This window comes from Taurulus bubalis, assembly GCF_910589615.1.
Source record: "Taurulus bubalis genome assembly, chromosome: 3".
Lineage (NCBI taxonomy): Eukaryota > Metazoa > Chordata > Actinopteri > Perciformes > Cottidae > Taurulus > Taurulus bubalis.
In genome coordinates, this window is record NC_136591.1 from 13,386,252 (window position 1) to 13,404,398 (window position 18,147).

Genomic DNA, 18,147 nt, shown 5'->3' on the forward strand with positions numbered 1-18,147 from the left:
GCGAATGTGCCGTTCTGTTTCATTGCAGGAGCCTTCGCCTTATCTCCTTAATGGATTATGAGCAAGGGAACAAAAACAGAGGGAGGCAGAGTGAGAATGATTGGACTCCCTGCAAAGGGCCGGCTGGAAACGGACTGCAGCCACATAAATAAAACACTCTGCTTGTATATTTCCCCGGCCCCTGAATCACAGATGTTATTAAGGAAGAAGACAATAGGGAAGGCTTATATTCAAGACTCATTCAAGCTCCTGTAGTCTTTGCATTGTGATTTACCTGCTGGCTGGTGGTGGCGTAGACTGCATTCCAGCTGCAGCGAGCTCCCAGTTGCGTGTTATTTCCTTGGACATTAGACACTATCTGTTCAGTGCAGCAACTGGATGTTTAGGCAACCTAGCTGTCAAGCACTTCAGTAAGCCAGTCCACGGTTTAAATGCCTATGCACAGACCTCCCAGAGACGAACCCTAGTACGTCTGCTGTGCACGGAAGCTGAAGTTTTGCCGTTGATTAGTGCTTCTTTAAGGACTGTATGTCCTTTTTGCAGCGTTTAGTGGGTGAAGAATTCCAACATTTCTTTCTAAAAGAAGGTTTTTACTCAATGCAGGTCAATACGATACCAACTAATGAATCTCAAGCATTGTGGAAAATCGTCTGTGATATTGTGGTAAATCTTTTCATTTCTGAAATGCGTTTCATTGACTTTTTAATTGCAGAATATTTACTGCACTTTGGACCCGTGTTTACTTTGGTAAATACTGATATTCCAAGGCAAGGCAAGTTTATTTGCATAGCACATTTCAACAACAAGGCGATTCAAAGTGCTTCACATAAAACCATTAAAAGCATCAAAACATAATGCAGATTTAAAAACAGTTAAGAAAACATTAAAACAATCAAAAAGCAAAATAAAAGTAGAAAAAGCAAAATAAAAAATAAAAGTTGAATAAAAGTTGCAGTTTAAGAAATAAAATGCAGTAGTGAGATGCAGTAATTGAATCTGGTTCAATTAAAGGCAGCAGCAAACCGAATAGTCTTCAATGTGGACTTAAAGGAGCTGAGGGTCTCAGCAGACCTGCAGCTTTCAGGGACCTTGTTCCAGATATGTGGAGCAGAAAAGCTGAACGCTGCTTCTCCAAACCAAAGTAAACCACTCCAAGGCAATGCTACTGCACTTCCTTGATGGTGGAGGGTTTATTTGATTGAGCTGATTGCTGGTTGTGCCAGGAGTCTTATGTTTGAATCGGTATAGATCAAAGAAAAGACCAGCTGGCTTGAAACGATTTGACCTTTTGGGACTTGTAGTCCAACAGACATAATGCTGTTGATATGTTGTGCTGCCTCGGGTTAAATCCAATTTGTTTGAGCCTTTAGGTCGATTTTGGAGTAAACCTTGCTTTAGGCCATAGTTAAGACCATGTTTTATTTTTGTTCTGCTACGTTAAATTTCTCAGTGTGTGTGTGAGGTTTGCTTTCAAGAATTCTATCCCGGAGACCTGCTCGTGTTTGTTTACAGTGCATGACCGGGCTAGCTATGATGTTTAAACACATGTTTTGCTATTAGTTTCCCTCCTGTCAGGCATGTTGTCCCTGATGATCACCTGTACAGGTGCTGCATTAACGCTGGTACGTCAAACAGTGAGAGCTATTATATATGCTGTCGTGGTTGTAAATACTGCTGCCGTAACCATTGTTTTACTCCAGTTGCTTTAAGGAGTGCCCTTCCATTGTTCGGCCTGCTGCTGCTTTTAATGTCGGTTTTGAAAGTGTGGTTGCTAAACCTGAGGATGATTGTGCTGCGACTGGATTGACTGCACTTGTGAATAAACAGAAACTGGAGGTAATTTGGTGAGAACAGTAGGTTTTGATCAATCAGGACCTGCATATTTTTCTGATTATATTTCCAAAGATGTCCTGCAGTTTTCTCTGTTTGGTCTGATTCAGAAGCTACTTAATGTTTCAATAGCTGGAGCTTCTTGTGGACATCTTTCTTTTCAATCTAGTGATCTGTGGTTTTGGCAAGATGTGTGCTCTATAGCCCACAGTTAGACTGCTAAATAGACTACATATTTTGAGCAGATGTTGTGATGCTCACATCTTTGTTGGAATAATCTTTGGCTTTGGGTTTTTACAGTGAACGCAAAACATTTGACCCCGTAGCATTCTTCCAGGTTTATCTGTGACCTCCTCTATGTGAGACCTTGCAGAGCTTTGGTTATTTTTGATGATGTGTGCACAGTATGAGATGAGGAATCCAGTTCAAGCCTTTTCTGCCAAACAGTTATGTGTGTTCCATAAGTACTCCAGAGGAAAAAAAAGCATTTGTGAGAGCAATAGCCTTCGGGGGTTGCGCCAAATGAAAATGCTTTTTTTTCTAAACCCCCCACACCTCACTCAAGAAGTGTTTGCTTGTTTTCTGTTACTATTCTCTCTCTCTCTCTCTCTCTCTCTCTCTCTCTCTCTCTCTCTCTCTCTCTCTCTCTCTCTCTCTCTCTCTCTCTCTTTCTCGTTTTTTACCTTTGATTTGAACTCTGACATCCAAGTCTGCCCCAGGATGTCTGTCACAAACTGCAGTCCAACGTTGTGACAATGCTTTTTTTCTTCCCGTGCCTTTTATGACCTTCTTTTCTTCCTCTTTCTGTTCTTTTTTTCTGTTTTTTCCCTTTCAAGGTCTGGCGCACCTGACGTTAAACGACCAAGGTATGGGTTCATTCCTATTATTTTGGTTCTGGTTTTTTAGAGGAATTGACTCAGCCTCTTCCCCCAACCCCTCAAAGCTGCCGCTATCCTTCACAACTCCCCCCTCTGCTTTTCACCTTCTCTCGGTGCCATGTCCCTCCATCTCTTCCCAAATCCTCCTTTGCCTTTTTTTTTTTTTAATTACTTTTTGCAACATCCTCCCCTGTTGCCACCCCCTTCTTCCTCTCCTTCCACATCTCCTTTTATTCTTAGTTGTGCCTCCTGCTTCTCCTCCCTCTCCCTTCCACCATGTCTTTGTGCTTCTCTGTGACCTCCACCAATGTGTGTCCCACCCCTTGTGCTGTCCTATGGCTAACGTCCTGGACCTTCACCTCTGACCACCTTTGACCCCGACGACCCGACCCCGGGGCTGAAGGTAACACTTTTCTGATACCCCTTCTGCTTGGGTTTAAACAGAAAGTTAAAAAAGAAAGAAACACACTGCTGATTCAACTGGAAATGTGTTTGTTGGTCAAAGTTACAAAAGCAAAATGTGTCCACACTCCCATTCACTAACACTTCAAGGTGAAAGTGTCCTCGAATGTGCAGAGTTTCTCTTCACCACTCTGCTGACATTCCCATTGTTTGGCATTCTGATTTAAAGGGCTACAGGTCAGGTTTTCAATATGATGCAACTACATTATATGTGTCAGTCTTTTTATGAGAAAATGTGTGTGCAATTGTTTTGATGTTGCTATGAAGACCGGATGTTATTTTTGATGCTATGTTGTGTACATTCACCTCCACAGCTGTTTAATATTTGCTACACCACACCTCTCTCTATCCCTCACACTTTATTCTCTTCATCTTCTTGCCTTTTGTGCATTTTACATACTTTTTAAAGATGATATTTAAATCATAACCAATAGACATTTAAAGTGAACATTTATTGTAATTTTTTTGTACTCCAAAATGCATTTAAAGCTACTCAACAACCTCCAGTATGACTGTTTAATATCCCTCACAGTTTCTCATGTTAAAGCAAAGTTCACAAGAGAGAAAGGAAGTGAACAAGTGCAGCAGCCAGTGATTGTTCTCACCTTTGCTGGTGTGGAGATGGCCTTCCCTCTCTTATCATCATAGTCCGTGATTCATGCAGACCTAAGCAGCTACCCATTTTCTCTGGCTCGGCTCCTTCCTCTGTAACACTGATTAATCTCAAGTCGTTTCTCAATCATGTCAAGATACTGACCAGTTGATGGAAAACTGGTAAATTCTAAACAGTGACTCGCCTTGGTTTTAAAAGATCAATAATCACCTCCAAACACACCTCAATCTGTTTGTTTATTTGATGGATTTTAGCGACGCACAAAGTAGGGCAAGACATTACACTATTAAATCAGTACTCGCAAAGACAGGATGTTGGAAATGGAGGCAGGTTTTCTGAGCTTTTTGGTAATGTCAGGATATTCTGCCTTGAATTTAATCCAGAACACCGGCAGAGTTCATTTTAAGTTTCATTTTTGGAGTAACGTATCACGTGACCTTTTGACACATGTCAAGAGGTTTATACACACAGACGGATGTATCCGGTCATTTTTCAAAATAAAACATCTTTCCGACCATTATTATTTTTCCGACATTCTTTTCCTTCATTCTTTCTGTGCGGCCGGCCCGGTACCAATGGACCCACGGACCACTTGTTTAATTCTCATTGTACATTACATAGAAAACTGAGACAAGACCTTAAGTGTTGTGGAGAAATTACATGGCTGTAGCAGCAGGATCAAAGTCCATCATCACACGCCATACCTATGCGCTAAATGATTTGCAGTGATAATATAAATTAGATCTTAAAATAAAACAAAGCGTTCCATAGGTGAAGTGTTGCAGGCCATACATCATCTTCATAACCTGTGCATAAGCTTTGCACCTCAGCAGTGTGTCTGTTCTTAAAGATGTACACTTTCCTTTGGTATGATATGGTGAAAATGTCAGTGTGGGTCTCAGTGTTTAAGGCTGGAAGAAACCATGCCGTTTAACAATAACAGTAATTTATTAACACCGAGCATTTCAAATGGGAAGACTTGCTGCTTGTATTTAATTGGGTTTGGGACTGTTGAATAGATCAACACATTTAAAGCACTCACCTTGAGCTATGAAAGATAGTGATGACCATAAAAAAAACATGGTTTAAAGTAGGGCTGAACGATTAATTGCATTTGTGATAATATCGCGATATGATAAAACGGGATTTTCTAACCGCAACGTGCGCGATTACAACGTCATCACGTGACGCGAGCGAAAGAGCGGAGAACTCGGCTGCATCAACTTTTCATGCGGCCCGTTAACCTGTTGCGCAATGGCCTCTGGCTCCACGGAACAGTCAGAAACTGACACAGCTGAGACTTTAGTCTGGAAGAGGAACAGCACGTCGGTGGTGTGGAACCACCGACGTGCTGTTCTGGTTTCAAAAAAGAAGATGCTGCGCAGTGTCAGGTGATGCACCTGTTGCTACTTCACGGGGTAACACTACAAACTTGTGTCAATGTATGACAGTTGTATGGCCAAAATGCCGAGCACCAGTGCGCCAGACAAGCCCAATACCTCAAGACAAGGATCACTGACCGAAATGTTTGAAATCGTCAATCCATATGAACGTAATTCACAACGACACGGGGAAATCACTCGGGCAATTACCGAGTTCATAGCCAAAGATATGATGCCTCTCAGCACGGTGACCAAGCCTGGGTTCATGGCATTGATAAAAACGCTTGATAAACGGTACAGGATACCCCCCATACATATTTCAGTCAGACTGCCATACCGCAAAGAGAAAGTCGCACGCTGGACTTTTTTGCTACCACTACTGATCTGTGGTCAAGCCGCACAGCTGAGCCTTACCAGAGTCTTACAGTCCATTTTATTGACGGAGATTTCAACCTCGGAGCTCGGGATCTCAACGAGGAGAAACACGTCTGCATCACGACAGACAACGCGCCAAATATGGTGCTGGCTGCACGGCGCAATGAATGGACGAGGCTCCAGTGTTTTGGGCACAGATTACATCTTGTCATTGGTAAATTATCGTGTGTAAAAATATATAAATTATGTTGAGTTGTGGAAAGTGGATGGGATTAAATAAATTCATATTTCCTCCCACTCCTCTTTTTATTTAATTCTAACAAAGAGGCCCAGCCAATGGGAAAGAAAATTTTACACTAAATGTATCTAATATTGTGTTGGTCATATTTAAATCATTCATTATGTTTTGTTGGGGAAAAGAGAGGATACAATTAAAAAAATTAAAAATCGTATATTAAATCGCAATTGCAATATTGGAGGAAAAAAATCGCAGTTAGATTATTTTCCCAAATCGTTCAGCCCTAGTTCAAAGGCCAAAAGCTTAATCTATTTATCTAGAAAATAACACTCAAATTAAGTAGTAAAACACTAAAGAATTGTGGAATTGTTGCATGTGTTAGCTTGCATTGTACGTAACCAGTACACTGGGGTCGGTTTGTTACTCAGTGATTCATGCTTATGTAAGAAAATTGAGAGAACCTTTGTAAATTGCTTCCTGTCATTTGCACAGTACCCATTTTTTTTAGCTAGTCATTGCTCCTATGTGGCTTAACCCAAAGGTGGAATATATTCCTCTATCCTCAGAAGAATCTGGACTATAATCTCTTCATATCTATGCAGCCTCTATACTCTCCCTCCATGTAAGATCTCCCACAGCCTGCTGCCATTTAACTCTGATCCCTGGCTGTTGTCCGTCCCAAACTGGGCTGACTGATTACTTCATCCACTCGCTTGTAGCAAGATGAGCACACACCAAGCAAACGGGACATACCAGAAGAATGGAAAGTCTGACATTAGAGCATCTATCCGGTTCCTGTCATCTCCCCTGAGACACGCACTGATCTCAACATCAGACGCTCACGCTCCGGTGCACCATGCCCAGGGCATAGATGTGCATTTCCTCACCTCCCCAAACCCCTAGCAGGATCTAAACTTGAAAGGATGCTGCAACTGGAAATTCCCTAACTTTTTTTTTCTCTCCAAAAGACAGTGAGAGGGTTGAGATTGTGGAAGATAAGGTCAGAGAAAAAAATTGCAGGGACAAAATAGAATCTATCATAAGAACAGCTGAGCTGTGCATGTCACTGACAGCAACCCCACTATCTCCCTATCTCTGTTGTACATTGTTTTCTTTTTTATGATAAAGTAATCTCCAAATGGCTCACAAGCATACAGGAGAGGTCTAATGAATAATTATGTTAGGGGATGACATTAAACAACTACTGCACGGACACCAATATGCATTATTGTATTATGTTTCCTTATCAGGGCGAACCCAGGCTAGTTAAATTAAGGATACATGCATATATACATACACTTGCTTAATAACCTTGGGGATGGATGCTATATTATCAGAGTTCAAAGTAAAGTAGCTGATTATGCAGATTTCATCAAACAGTGCCTTGCAAGCCATTTGTATTGATCAGCCTGTGGCCAGAATGAATACAGCGTTTGTTCCCTGTGGACAGGCCAAACACATCTCAAAAGAGAAACAAAATCAATAAGTCTATTTGGCAAAGGCAAGAGTGTGTGACATGTTAGCAAATTAGCAGATTTTCACTGTAGTATTTAGTCACCTCTCAGCTTCCCAGGCATCAACTTTCCTAAAAATCTGTGTTTGTTTGTGTGTGTCAGGACAAACATTTTTCCAACACAGAAAAAGGCTTTTGGTCAATGTTAACGATCAGAGGCCAGTGCCTCAGCCGTCACATAACCAGGCCAAGAAAATCAATGTCAGTCTCTTCTCAAACCCAAGGCTGTCCTTCACAGCTGTAGGAAGGACAAACCCCGGGCTTCAGTCACTGCTGATCTCTATCTGCCTGTCTGGAAGACTGCTGCCAACCCCACACATTGAGACGCATGCTTGGAAAGCAACCGATTACATTGAAGCATACAATGGGGATTATCATTTAAAAAAGAGCTTTGACGGACATGAAACGTCTTCACAATAATTATCACTATCCTCAGAAAATGATAAACATCAGCCTAAATGCTCACATTTACAGAGCGTGTTGTACTATAATTTAAATTGACAAATGCAAAAAAGGCATAATTAGGCTTTACCCGCAGCTCTCCCCACCAATAAGCCTTACTATACACACTTAAATGTGAATCTTAAAATAACCTTATCCATGTCAACTATCATGGCAGAAACGGACCAAGACAACACACAAGAGAGCCTGTCACGCAAAAGAAATATGGATAAAATAAATGCATTCCAACAAAAACAAATATTTTGCTTGAATAAATATATAAAATAAGACACTGTCATTGCGTTCCAATCTTAACTGGTTTATCAATCTGAAAAAAGGAGGTGAGATGGTGAGACTGTGAAGACATTCTGTAAGTGCAGCAGCAAGATACAAAGAAGCTTTTTGGGCTTACTAACATAGTAAATTCCTAATAACTTTTTTGGGTAGAAAAATTGACCTTTACCAATTGCTGTTAGAAAACTGTCATCGTGATTGGATTTACTTTGCAGGAGCAAATGGCCTCAAATGCATTTTGCACAACATTCGAGATGGTAAAAAGGGCAGAGGTCGCTGCACAACTTGATATACTGATTTTCTAAAGAGTGGAAACAACAACGTAGTTGTTATTGCATCACAACTGGAAATCATTTCTCCCCTCAGCAGAACAGAGCAGAACTTTGGCACAACCCCTGCATAATTTGTTTCAGTTGTATCCAGGTGTCGCAGTTTATAAAAATAAAAAAAGAATGAGTTATTATACAGAAGCACATCCAAAAGAGCTTATCTTGTCAGAGACCAGGCGTGGCAGTCCTAAATAAATTTGTACATATACATAATGTAAATCCACCATGTATTTAAATTCATCATTTGAAAGGTAGTGTATATTAATGAAAACAATATGTTTTCTAGTCGATCCATTCCTGCAGGCACACTATCTTAAGCTTTGTACTATGTTCTTTGACACCGTGGCCATGTAATTTTATGTGGCCCGTGGCGGCTTGAAAGGCCTGAAAGGCATGATCACTATCGCAGACCCGTTTTCAGACCGTCGCGGACCTTTGCATGGGCAAAACAAAAATCTTGTGCTTTTATTTTGAAGGGAATTTTTTAATGCAGCAGAGTGACATTTATTCACACTCCTCAATGCTGCGTCATAACACGCTTTACTTGCATGAGTTTACACACCGGACTATTTGTGATAGTTCGCTTCATTCACGACTTTTTTTTAATGTTTGTGCATGAAAGCACTGAGTCTGTTAAAAAATGCTGAAGTTATACAATTATTATGTGTGTTGTATTACTTTGTGTTTTTTTGTTTTTTAATTGAGTGTAAAAGGGAATATTTCTAACTAGCTTTTTTTGTTGTTGGCATACTGTGCATATCCTGTACTATCTGATTCAAACTGCACCATATTTTTATTAAATCAAATTAAGAAATTGAAAATGTTCCATCCAGGGGTCCTGCAGCCAGACCAGTTGAACCATATGCATGTTCTTATTTGCTCACAATTATTTGTTGGACCAGAGTTATGTCCTTTTCAATTGTGACAAAAAAGCTTTGAACAAAGTTAATATAATAATGTGCATTTGATCTTTGTCTTTGTTATTTTCTTCTGTTTGAAGTTTGATCTTTGATAGAGTAATGTGGGTATCTTAATCCTAAATTAAATGGATTTTATGTCATAGTAACAGAACAATTTGCTTACATATATTTTTTAATTTATATAAATGCTTGTCCAATATTTTTACACTTGAATGAACAATAATCAAATACAAAGACAGTTATTTAACAATATGTTCGGTAAATATGTTAAATGTATAGTGTTACAGTTACAACCGGCCCTTTGAGGGCGACCATGATATGGCCCAGGGGGGAAATTAGTTTGACACCCCTTCTATTACTTTGGTGCACAACTTAATAATAATTTACAGTTCAACAGTGAACAGTACTTTTCCAGTGTGTAGTTGCATCTGCAGAGTTTCCCTGCCACAGGACCGACACAAACACTTTCTGTCACGCCCCACTTTGGAGGAAGAAACATGTTCATGGTCACTGTGAACTCTTCACCAGAGGAACTACGCAGTTTGTGATACAGGCTGCATCCGGTTTCTTAGATAGGACTGGCTTCTGCCAAAAATATGTACTGTTTACTGAGGAACATTTAGGAAAGTGTGTGTGTGCTTAAGTGTGGCTGCAGCTGTTGCTTGGGCTGCTGTTCTATGAGATTTACAACTACTTATTGGATTTTATATTAACTCATATGGATAAAACATTTCCTAATATATATGTATATGTCCGTGATTATATAAACATTTTCCACAATTGCAATCACTTTAAAGTAAACCAGATTGCTCTATCAGACAAAAACAAAATGTGCAATCACTTTGTTGGAACAATGCAAATAAAGTTCTATCTGTGCAAAAAAAATACCTATTATTTAGTTACTGCTAAATACTATTAGTGTTTACCATACTGTAAGCTAATATAGATGTAGCCTATATCCTTGGTACGGCAGTCTCCAAGATGTTCACTTGCCGCTCTAAACAGGGTCCCTGAAGGTGTTTCAGCTTTTAACAAACTAATTAAGGAGCGCTTAAATAATTAAAACTGCCGTTTCTAATAATAGAAAAAACAACGTGCAATTTAATTGCTCTAAATTGCCAACATTTCCGGCCCCTTGGCTTTGAAATTGCAGATGCTTTTTGCTTTTTTTTTGACCATTTGATATCTATGTGAATGGGGTCCCCCTCCGCCACCAACACTTTTCATTTGGAGAGGCCAGCGCATCGCATACTGGGAATCAAATTAACCAGGCCCTGGGAGATTTTCTTCTTGGTAGGCTTAATGTAGATCTCCTTGGTAGATTTTCTACCTGCGCATTCAGTCTGAGTCATAGTCTCTATCAGCTGTTCAACTTGCCTTTAATTAAATAGTTGCCGTCTGCATTTTAGTGTTGTTCTCATCCCCTACGATGAATATGAAACGGTCGGATTCATTTAACTAATTATCACGACTCAAACGCTCGTCTACCGAGATGTTCCGTTCAAGCTATTCTGTCCCCGGTCTGAGTCCTTTAGTTTAGAGTATCTGCCGATACCGAGTCCTGATCCTTCATGTTTTTTACATTAACAGTCCCTGTAATCTTTTTGGCCTTGTGGCTGTATCGAGTACATTTTCTCTACTTTAATTAACCCTTATGCGCTCTCCTCTGGTATCTGCCTGTGCTGTTCGCAGTGAAACATCATGCATCAGAGATGACGGCAAATCTCAAGAGACTTGCACACTCAGCTGAAATGAAACAAGTGTACATAAATAAGTTAGATAACATTAATGAACACTCTCATCTCGCATTTACTGTCGTTTACAGTGCATGGTGTTTGGCTGCGGGTCAGGGCTTAGCTGACACACACACACACACACACACACACACACACACCTCAGCAGAGTGAAGGAGAGACGGACACCGGAGAGTTAGATAGTTGACTACAGCTACACTTGGTGCGTTTTTGGACATGAAAGCTTCATAAATGCAAGCTCCTGTGTGACAGCTGACGTAAAATTAAGGATTAGATCGGGCTCAATATAGCCGGTACTGATCATTTAAATAAATGGCTTGATCGACCCAAATACCGATCTGTGTGATTGGACCAGTTCATCCCTCCTCGTCAATGCACTACTCTTCAATTTATGTGACATTTTAATCAAAGTTGCATGACTTTACTATTACTGTATTAGCTACGTTTATCATGTGTTCTTTGGACTTTATATACCACATGTTATTTAAGATGATTTCAATAACTATAGGGAAATACCAGATATTTGATGATAATATATATTTTAAATCTTAGATTACTGATACGTAGTGCAAACATATTCTTCAAACCCCCCCAAACCTATTTCTTTTGGTGATTGCCCTCCAGACATATGAATTGGCATTGCCAGCTTTGCGTATCCTGATTTGTTTCACACAGAGGAGTCTCACCAGAAAACCCACAGGTTATCCACTTAGCTTAGCTTAAACACAAATTTACATTTCTTTTTCTTTTTTTATATATATGTCATTAAATGATTCTTGGAAACTCATCAACATGTGTTTGTGCACTGTTTAACAACCACTGCCCTCATTAATTCAACGAGACTAGATTTAGTTTTCTTCTTTCTCCACTAAGGTGAAGCAACCAGTGGCTACGGTTTGACATGTTGGCAGAGATGAGGTTTAACATTATTATTATTTGAACCTTTACACAGCAGAAAGGATAATGGCATGCTAACAAACATCAGTAACGCCAGTATGAAAATATACATCATGTTTTTGAAGATTTATATGATATAAAGATTATACTCCATCCATTTGATTCTTAACTATAAATGTTTGGTTCCTGAATAATACATACAACACACTAAACCCTGCACTTACAGTAACAATGAATAGTACATAATCCAGACAAAGAGTGGTAGTTAATTTGGATGATGAATAACTCCACTGTGATAATCATTTTCTTTTCAGCAACATTTTTCGTCTGTCAATTGTCTTGTTGAGGGACACATCTGTGGTTCTATTGGTTCTCCTGTCACGGTCTCCCAATTATTCAAGTTCTTTCAGACAGTGAGTGGTTACCCCTATGCCTCCCATCTGGCAACGTTGGTTGTCTCTGATTTGAATAAATACAACTACACCGTGGCGATTATCAACTCTGGCTGTGCTGCAGCATGATTTGATCTGTAGTGATAATTCAATCAGAATAATGTTACAGCAAGTAGACAAATATTTCACAATAACTAAGCATTATTAAAATAATGCTATTTTATTAATATGTATTAGTTTAGACAAACAATACATTGTTGCCTTGTTTTCTTGTTAAAAGCATATAATTATCCTGTGAAACCAATATCAGTTCTGCCAAATATTGACATGGCTCAGTAGCCTTAGTCTTGAAGAAAAATCTCGTTGTCAAATTATTGCCGTGCAGCCAGTTCAGCAACGCCATCTCTAAAAAGTTGATGTCCCGCTTGAGCCAAAGGCAACATGAACTTCTTTGAAAAGCTTGAATTAACATTTAGGTAAAACAAGAAACAAATTGTATTTTTAAATGAGGGTTTGAATCCAACCTCATTTCATCTTATACGAGGTATAAAGTGCTATAAAACTCAGTCACACTGCATGATGTCATCTGGTTTAAAATGTCATACTCATCGCACATCCCAAGGGATGATCATTCAGAATTTTTCTGTGACCTCTTCCACCCTACTCAGCAGCCTGGGCATGGTGGACTGTCTGGCTTGAAGCCTGCAAGGCTGCTGCAGAGACATTAGGCTGGGATGACAGAAGTCCTCACACAGGCAGGAATTTCTCCTGACACAGCAGCAGGCTAAAATGGAAGGAGCTCTACAGCAGCCTGAATCTGCTGCACACAGTCCCCACAGCCACATAGAGAAAAGCCGGGGATGAGTAGATCTGTGGCTATAGGGCCAGTCGGGCTACAGCATATCAGTGCTGCTGTACTAAACTAAAATGGTAATAGTGACTTTCCTCCTTCATGGAACAGATGTGAAAGAAGGCTTACCATAGCCAAAATGAAAACACATAAAATGTAGGGGTTTGATGCCCTTAAAGACATTTAAAGAAATGCATAAAAGTCCCTTTTATGATACTGATATAACTAAACAAATTGCAGTCTAATTAACACTGCCCACCAAATAATATCAGAAATATCAGAATCCTTTGTTGAGGTTAACGATGTATGAGTCAATCCCTGTTAATGAGGTAATCACAATCATGAGGCTAATGCTGATTGACGGGGCTGGACTGAGGCTACTCCGCTTGACCTTCAGTGGTTTCCTCGGGTGAAGCGAGTGACAGAGTTTGAGGTGTGTGACAGTCCCAGTTCCTCTGCCCCCCTTCCGAGATTGATCTGAGGCCCGCATTGTGTTTCCCAGGCTAGTCACGCCTCGCTATTGGCAGGCTCACTTAGAGAAACTGACAGGGCACATCATACACACAGCGGACTCCCACTTTACACGGGAATGGATGCACATTGCTTCTCACACATATGGACACACACAACCAATTCCCTTACTATAGCTGTTCCCGTTTAGACTTTTAAACCACACACTACACTGTTAGTAGGTGTCTGTGTGTGTGCTGTGTGTGCTATCTAAATGGCTCATGCAACATAGCAGTAAAAGCAAAATGGACCACATTGAAGCATATCAAAAGAAGTGGTAGAATCATAATGTTAGAAGTCTGACTGCATTACAGTTTGACAAAGCAGTGCAACATGAAGAGCATCAGGGAAAAAAAGAGGCTCCAATCGGTTAGACGTATTCTAGCAATACAGATGTATCAGCCTAACAATGACCTTTCGAGCAGCAACACGATAAGGTACAACGGCCGCAGTACTGCTGAAGCCACACTGAACGGCATGTCCATCTCACACTACATTTGACCCTAACTCGTGAATAAGACCCCCAGCAGAGCTCCCCAGTCTGCGCCCTTTCCAGAAAGCCACCATTAGACTCAAGAAGGCCAGGTAATCCAAACTGCTGTAAGACGCTTAGCCGGGGGGGGGGGGGCTCATGAGTATCCCCACACTCGCCCTTGCCTGCCGCCGAGCTCACATTACACCCGACCCCAATGCCTATCCTTGTGAGTGGTGGGCCCACATTGTGGCGGCTCCATGAGGGTTTTTCTGGGCTGTGCCAAAGCCCGGCCACCAGACGCTCGCCTTTGAGCTCCCCTCCCAGGTCCGGCTTTAGAATAGAGCTCCGGTTTCCCTTTAGCAGGCGAGGTGCGAAAACCTTTTTGGCTGATTCATTAATTAAGGGTCAGTGAATCGCTCTTGGTCTGGCCCCTCCCTTGAGACCACATTGCCTACCCTGAGATCCTACCAGGAGCTATTGCCCCTGACAACACAGCTCCCAGGGTCACTGGGCACAAACCCCTCCACCACGTTAAGATGACGATTCATTGGCGGGGAACAAAGTAAAGCCACACAAATCAAGTGGATGTTCTTTCTGCTCGTTCTATGCAAAAAGCTATGCAGAAACTCGGGAGCTTTCAATCAATCTTTCTGAAACCAAATAAACTTTTAAGAATGAATTTAATCTTTAGCTGGGCACTGTTGAAGAGTCACTTCTTTCTGCTTTTCAATACCATGCTATACAATTTCATATTGTTGCACAGTCAACACAAACATCACAATCATGTATTCTAATAACAATATCTACACCCTAAAAATTGGTTCAATAGTTATCAAGGGTTTATTTAAAAAGTGACACATACTATAATTGAATATATTTTAATTTCTACAACTTTGATTAATAAGTATTGAATGAATTAGATAAACTATTAAATACAAATAATAAGTAAATCCAATAAATTTCACAAGGAAATGTATTTATATTTACTAATTGTCTAAAGGAAATTTAATTATGATTGATGGAACACATTTACACTGCTATTCTTATTTATTTGTACCTAACTTATTTTTAATGTATGTTTAAATTGGTACCTCAATATGTTAATATTGGATGTCCCTTTGTTGGCGTTATTTTTCCATGTTTTATCAACCCAATGTCATTCCTTTTTGATACAGATACAGATACACACTTTACTGAAATGGATCACCATCCATTAAAAGCACACCAATTAATCAAAATCCAGCTCAAGAAGATAGTTTGTAAAATATTTCAAACATGTACCTGAGCTTCTTGGGATAGGCACGATTAACTGCTTATGCCCACCCAACTAGCATGGAGCAATTCCTTGGATAGTTACCCAGAGCAGTTAGAACTGTCATGCCCCCTTCCACGATAGAGATGTTGTCAGGACCATCTGACCTGGGCCCTATTTCTCGTACCTGGCTAAACAAAGTCAAGCAAATGTCCTAATCTCCATCTTAAATTAGCGAGATGATTGACATCAGGCTATCTGGGTTTCTTCACGGCTGATCCGCGCTGAAACGGTCTCGTTAATTCTAGCCAGACGACAGTCATCTGGATAAATGCGCGCGCCCGCTCCTCTTCAGAAGGGATAATAATGGAGCACTGACACCACGATGTTCTAACAGTACAATGGCAAATAAACTCAGAGGAACCTCTTTTTATTTTTCTGATGAGAAGCAGGAGATGAACACATATGAGGAAGTCAATACCGTAGTCATTCACAGCAAACCCATTGTGAATATTCCAACGTTTTTGCAACATTGTTGCTGTGAACGCAACTTTAACATCGCCCCCGCTGCAAATATATCAGACAAGTTAAATGCGTCATTCTTGCGATTCTAAGGACGCTGGTTGACTGGCATCAACGCTGTGTAACACCTTTAAGTCTTACTTCAGGCTCGTAGTACTCCGGTGATAGTTACAGTTTGCAGTGGTTACACATAGCTTTGCTTTTATCAACTACACCGTCTGGGAGAGATTTACAATGAAAATGTTCATTTAAAAGTGCAGTACCTGTGTGCTGTAGTGTTAAGCCCCTCCCAATGCTAAAAAAAACATGCCATAACGCATAATAAAATCATTGTTGCCGTTAATGGATTTCTGCGTTAACACATTTATAATGCATTAACGTGCCTAGCCCTACTATAATAAATACATATCAAATGTACACGGTTCTTGCATATCCATCTTTACACATTGACTTTATTAGCAATGCTTTAATACATGTATCATTCATTAATGGTTTCAAATTTATTTGGGAAAGGAAATAAATGTCAGGGGCATGGATATATATTAAAGGTAAACGCTGTGTTGAAATTGATAGTGTAAAATTGAGTGAACTATAGTTAATGTGATGACTTGCTACCTTAAGACACTCTTACACCTTTATTTAATTAAAATAAAAGATGGTTTGTTTGTTTAATCATTGGCAATGCTTACTCTATCAAACATACTTTGTATTTTACAAATGCCTCTTGACCGATTGCAGTCAGGACAGAGGAATGGATCAGTGGCTCATGCAATCATTTCACCCTTAAGCAGGGTGCTAAATGCATTTGAACCTCACCCGATATTTTAATGTCACATAAATATACGATGAGACATTACCTCGCTCTGCTAGAAATAGGAAGAGTGACAACAAATCTGTAGAGACTTGTGAAAGTCATGACTGGAATTTAGTGAGGAGTATTTCTGAGTACTTTATTTATGTCAGTAGACCTGAAACACACAGCAGGATAACTACCCAAAACCCAATATTTACTCCATACGGCTTCTGTTACATCCTGGGAATGTATAGAAACAATCTTTTAAAATGTTTAGACTTTTGCAATGCTGTTGTATTCAAGATTCAGTTGAATCACATACTTTAAGTTGCTTTACAACAACACAAACAATGGCATGTTTACAAACACTAACATTTCCCAAATGATCTAAAAAAGAGTAAACATTCCAACAAAATGGTCCCATGAATCTTTATTAAGGGTGGATACTCATATCAGTGTTACTGAAGAAACCAAATATATCGACAACTATTGACTCAGTGATGAATGGAGGCCATTAACTCCTTGAGCACAGTGTTGGCCAATATGCCCAGTGCAGTAGAGTACATTCAATCTTCATATGTAGCTGCTATCCTCGCTCCCTTTTTCTTTACATTCTTGACCTCTACCCCCAATGTTTTCCCCCGAGATTTAATGGTGTGATCCTATTGTTCCATCCTCTTTTTTTACATCTGTAGTCCCTATTTAGAAGGGAGCTTAATTGAATTTGGCCCATGGGGCATTAATCATGGCGCTGTGTGGTCGGAGGCTGGAAATTGGATCCAGGTCAGGTTTTTACATGTTGTAATTAAGGTCACCAGGAGCAAGAGGGAGCAGGAGGAAATAAAATGCTGGAGCACAGGAGATTGGAGTAGGAGCTGGAGGGAGAAGTATGTAAGTGAGAGAGCAAGGCTGTTCAGATGAGCAGTTAAAGACATGGGAGAAAAGAAAGTCCTGAAGACAAAGGGGAGAGCGTAATGGCATATTTACAGATCAGATGAGAAAGTGAGGGATGGGGGAACTCAAGGAAAACGGGATTAGGAAGATAAATAGGATGAGCAGCATATAGACTGTAACATATTTTCACTAGGTACCGGCTGACCAAAGGCATTTTGCGATCACAAGCAAAGCCAAAAGGCCTGTGATTACAACATTCAGGGATATGGTGAAATAGAGAAGAGGACGGGGAAGGAGGGGGAATGGAGAGATGAGGCCCATCAGGAGATGAGTGTAACAGGAGTAGAATGATAATGACCAGTGAGCCCTTGCTTTCCACTGCTGTCTCCGCAATGTTGGTGTCACCGGGAGAAATCCGCAGAGCACGCATGTACTGTAACGTCTCATCTAGTCCCTGCCTACACACGGCCTCTACACTCCTCCTCAAATCAAAAATACAGAAGCTGCTATACACCCCTTGAGGGACCAGGAAC

At 40.3% G+C, this 18,147-nt stretch overlaps 1 protein-coding gene across 6 annotated transcripts in view; it reads left to right on the plus strand.

The window, feature by feature from the left end:
* The window catches only part of nrxn2b (neurexin 2b), a gene marked incomplete at both ends in the record, with an annotated part of 555,176 nt that overhangs the window by 79,914 nt on the left and 457,115 nt on the right, over positions 1-18,147 (plus strand). For 2 of the 6 annotated variants that reach the window (XM_079216104.1, XM_079216103.1), the window contains one exon: positions 2,667-2,696. The exons of the other annotated variants lie outside the window; for them this stretch is intronic. In XM_079216104.1, the coding sequence (XP_079072230.1) occupies positions 2,667-2,696 (30 nt within the window). The remainder of the gene's footprint in view (positions 1-2,666; positions 2,697-18,147) is intronic. 6 annotated transcript variants of the gene reach the window in all.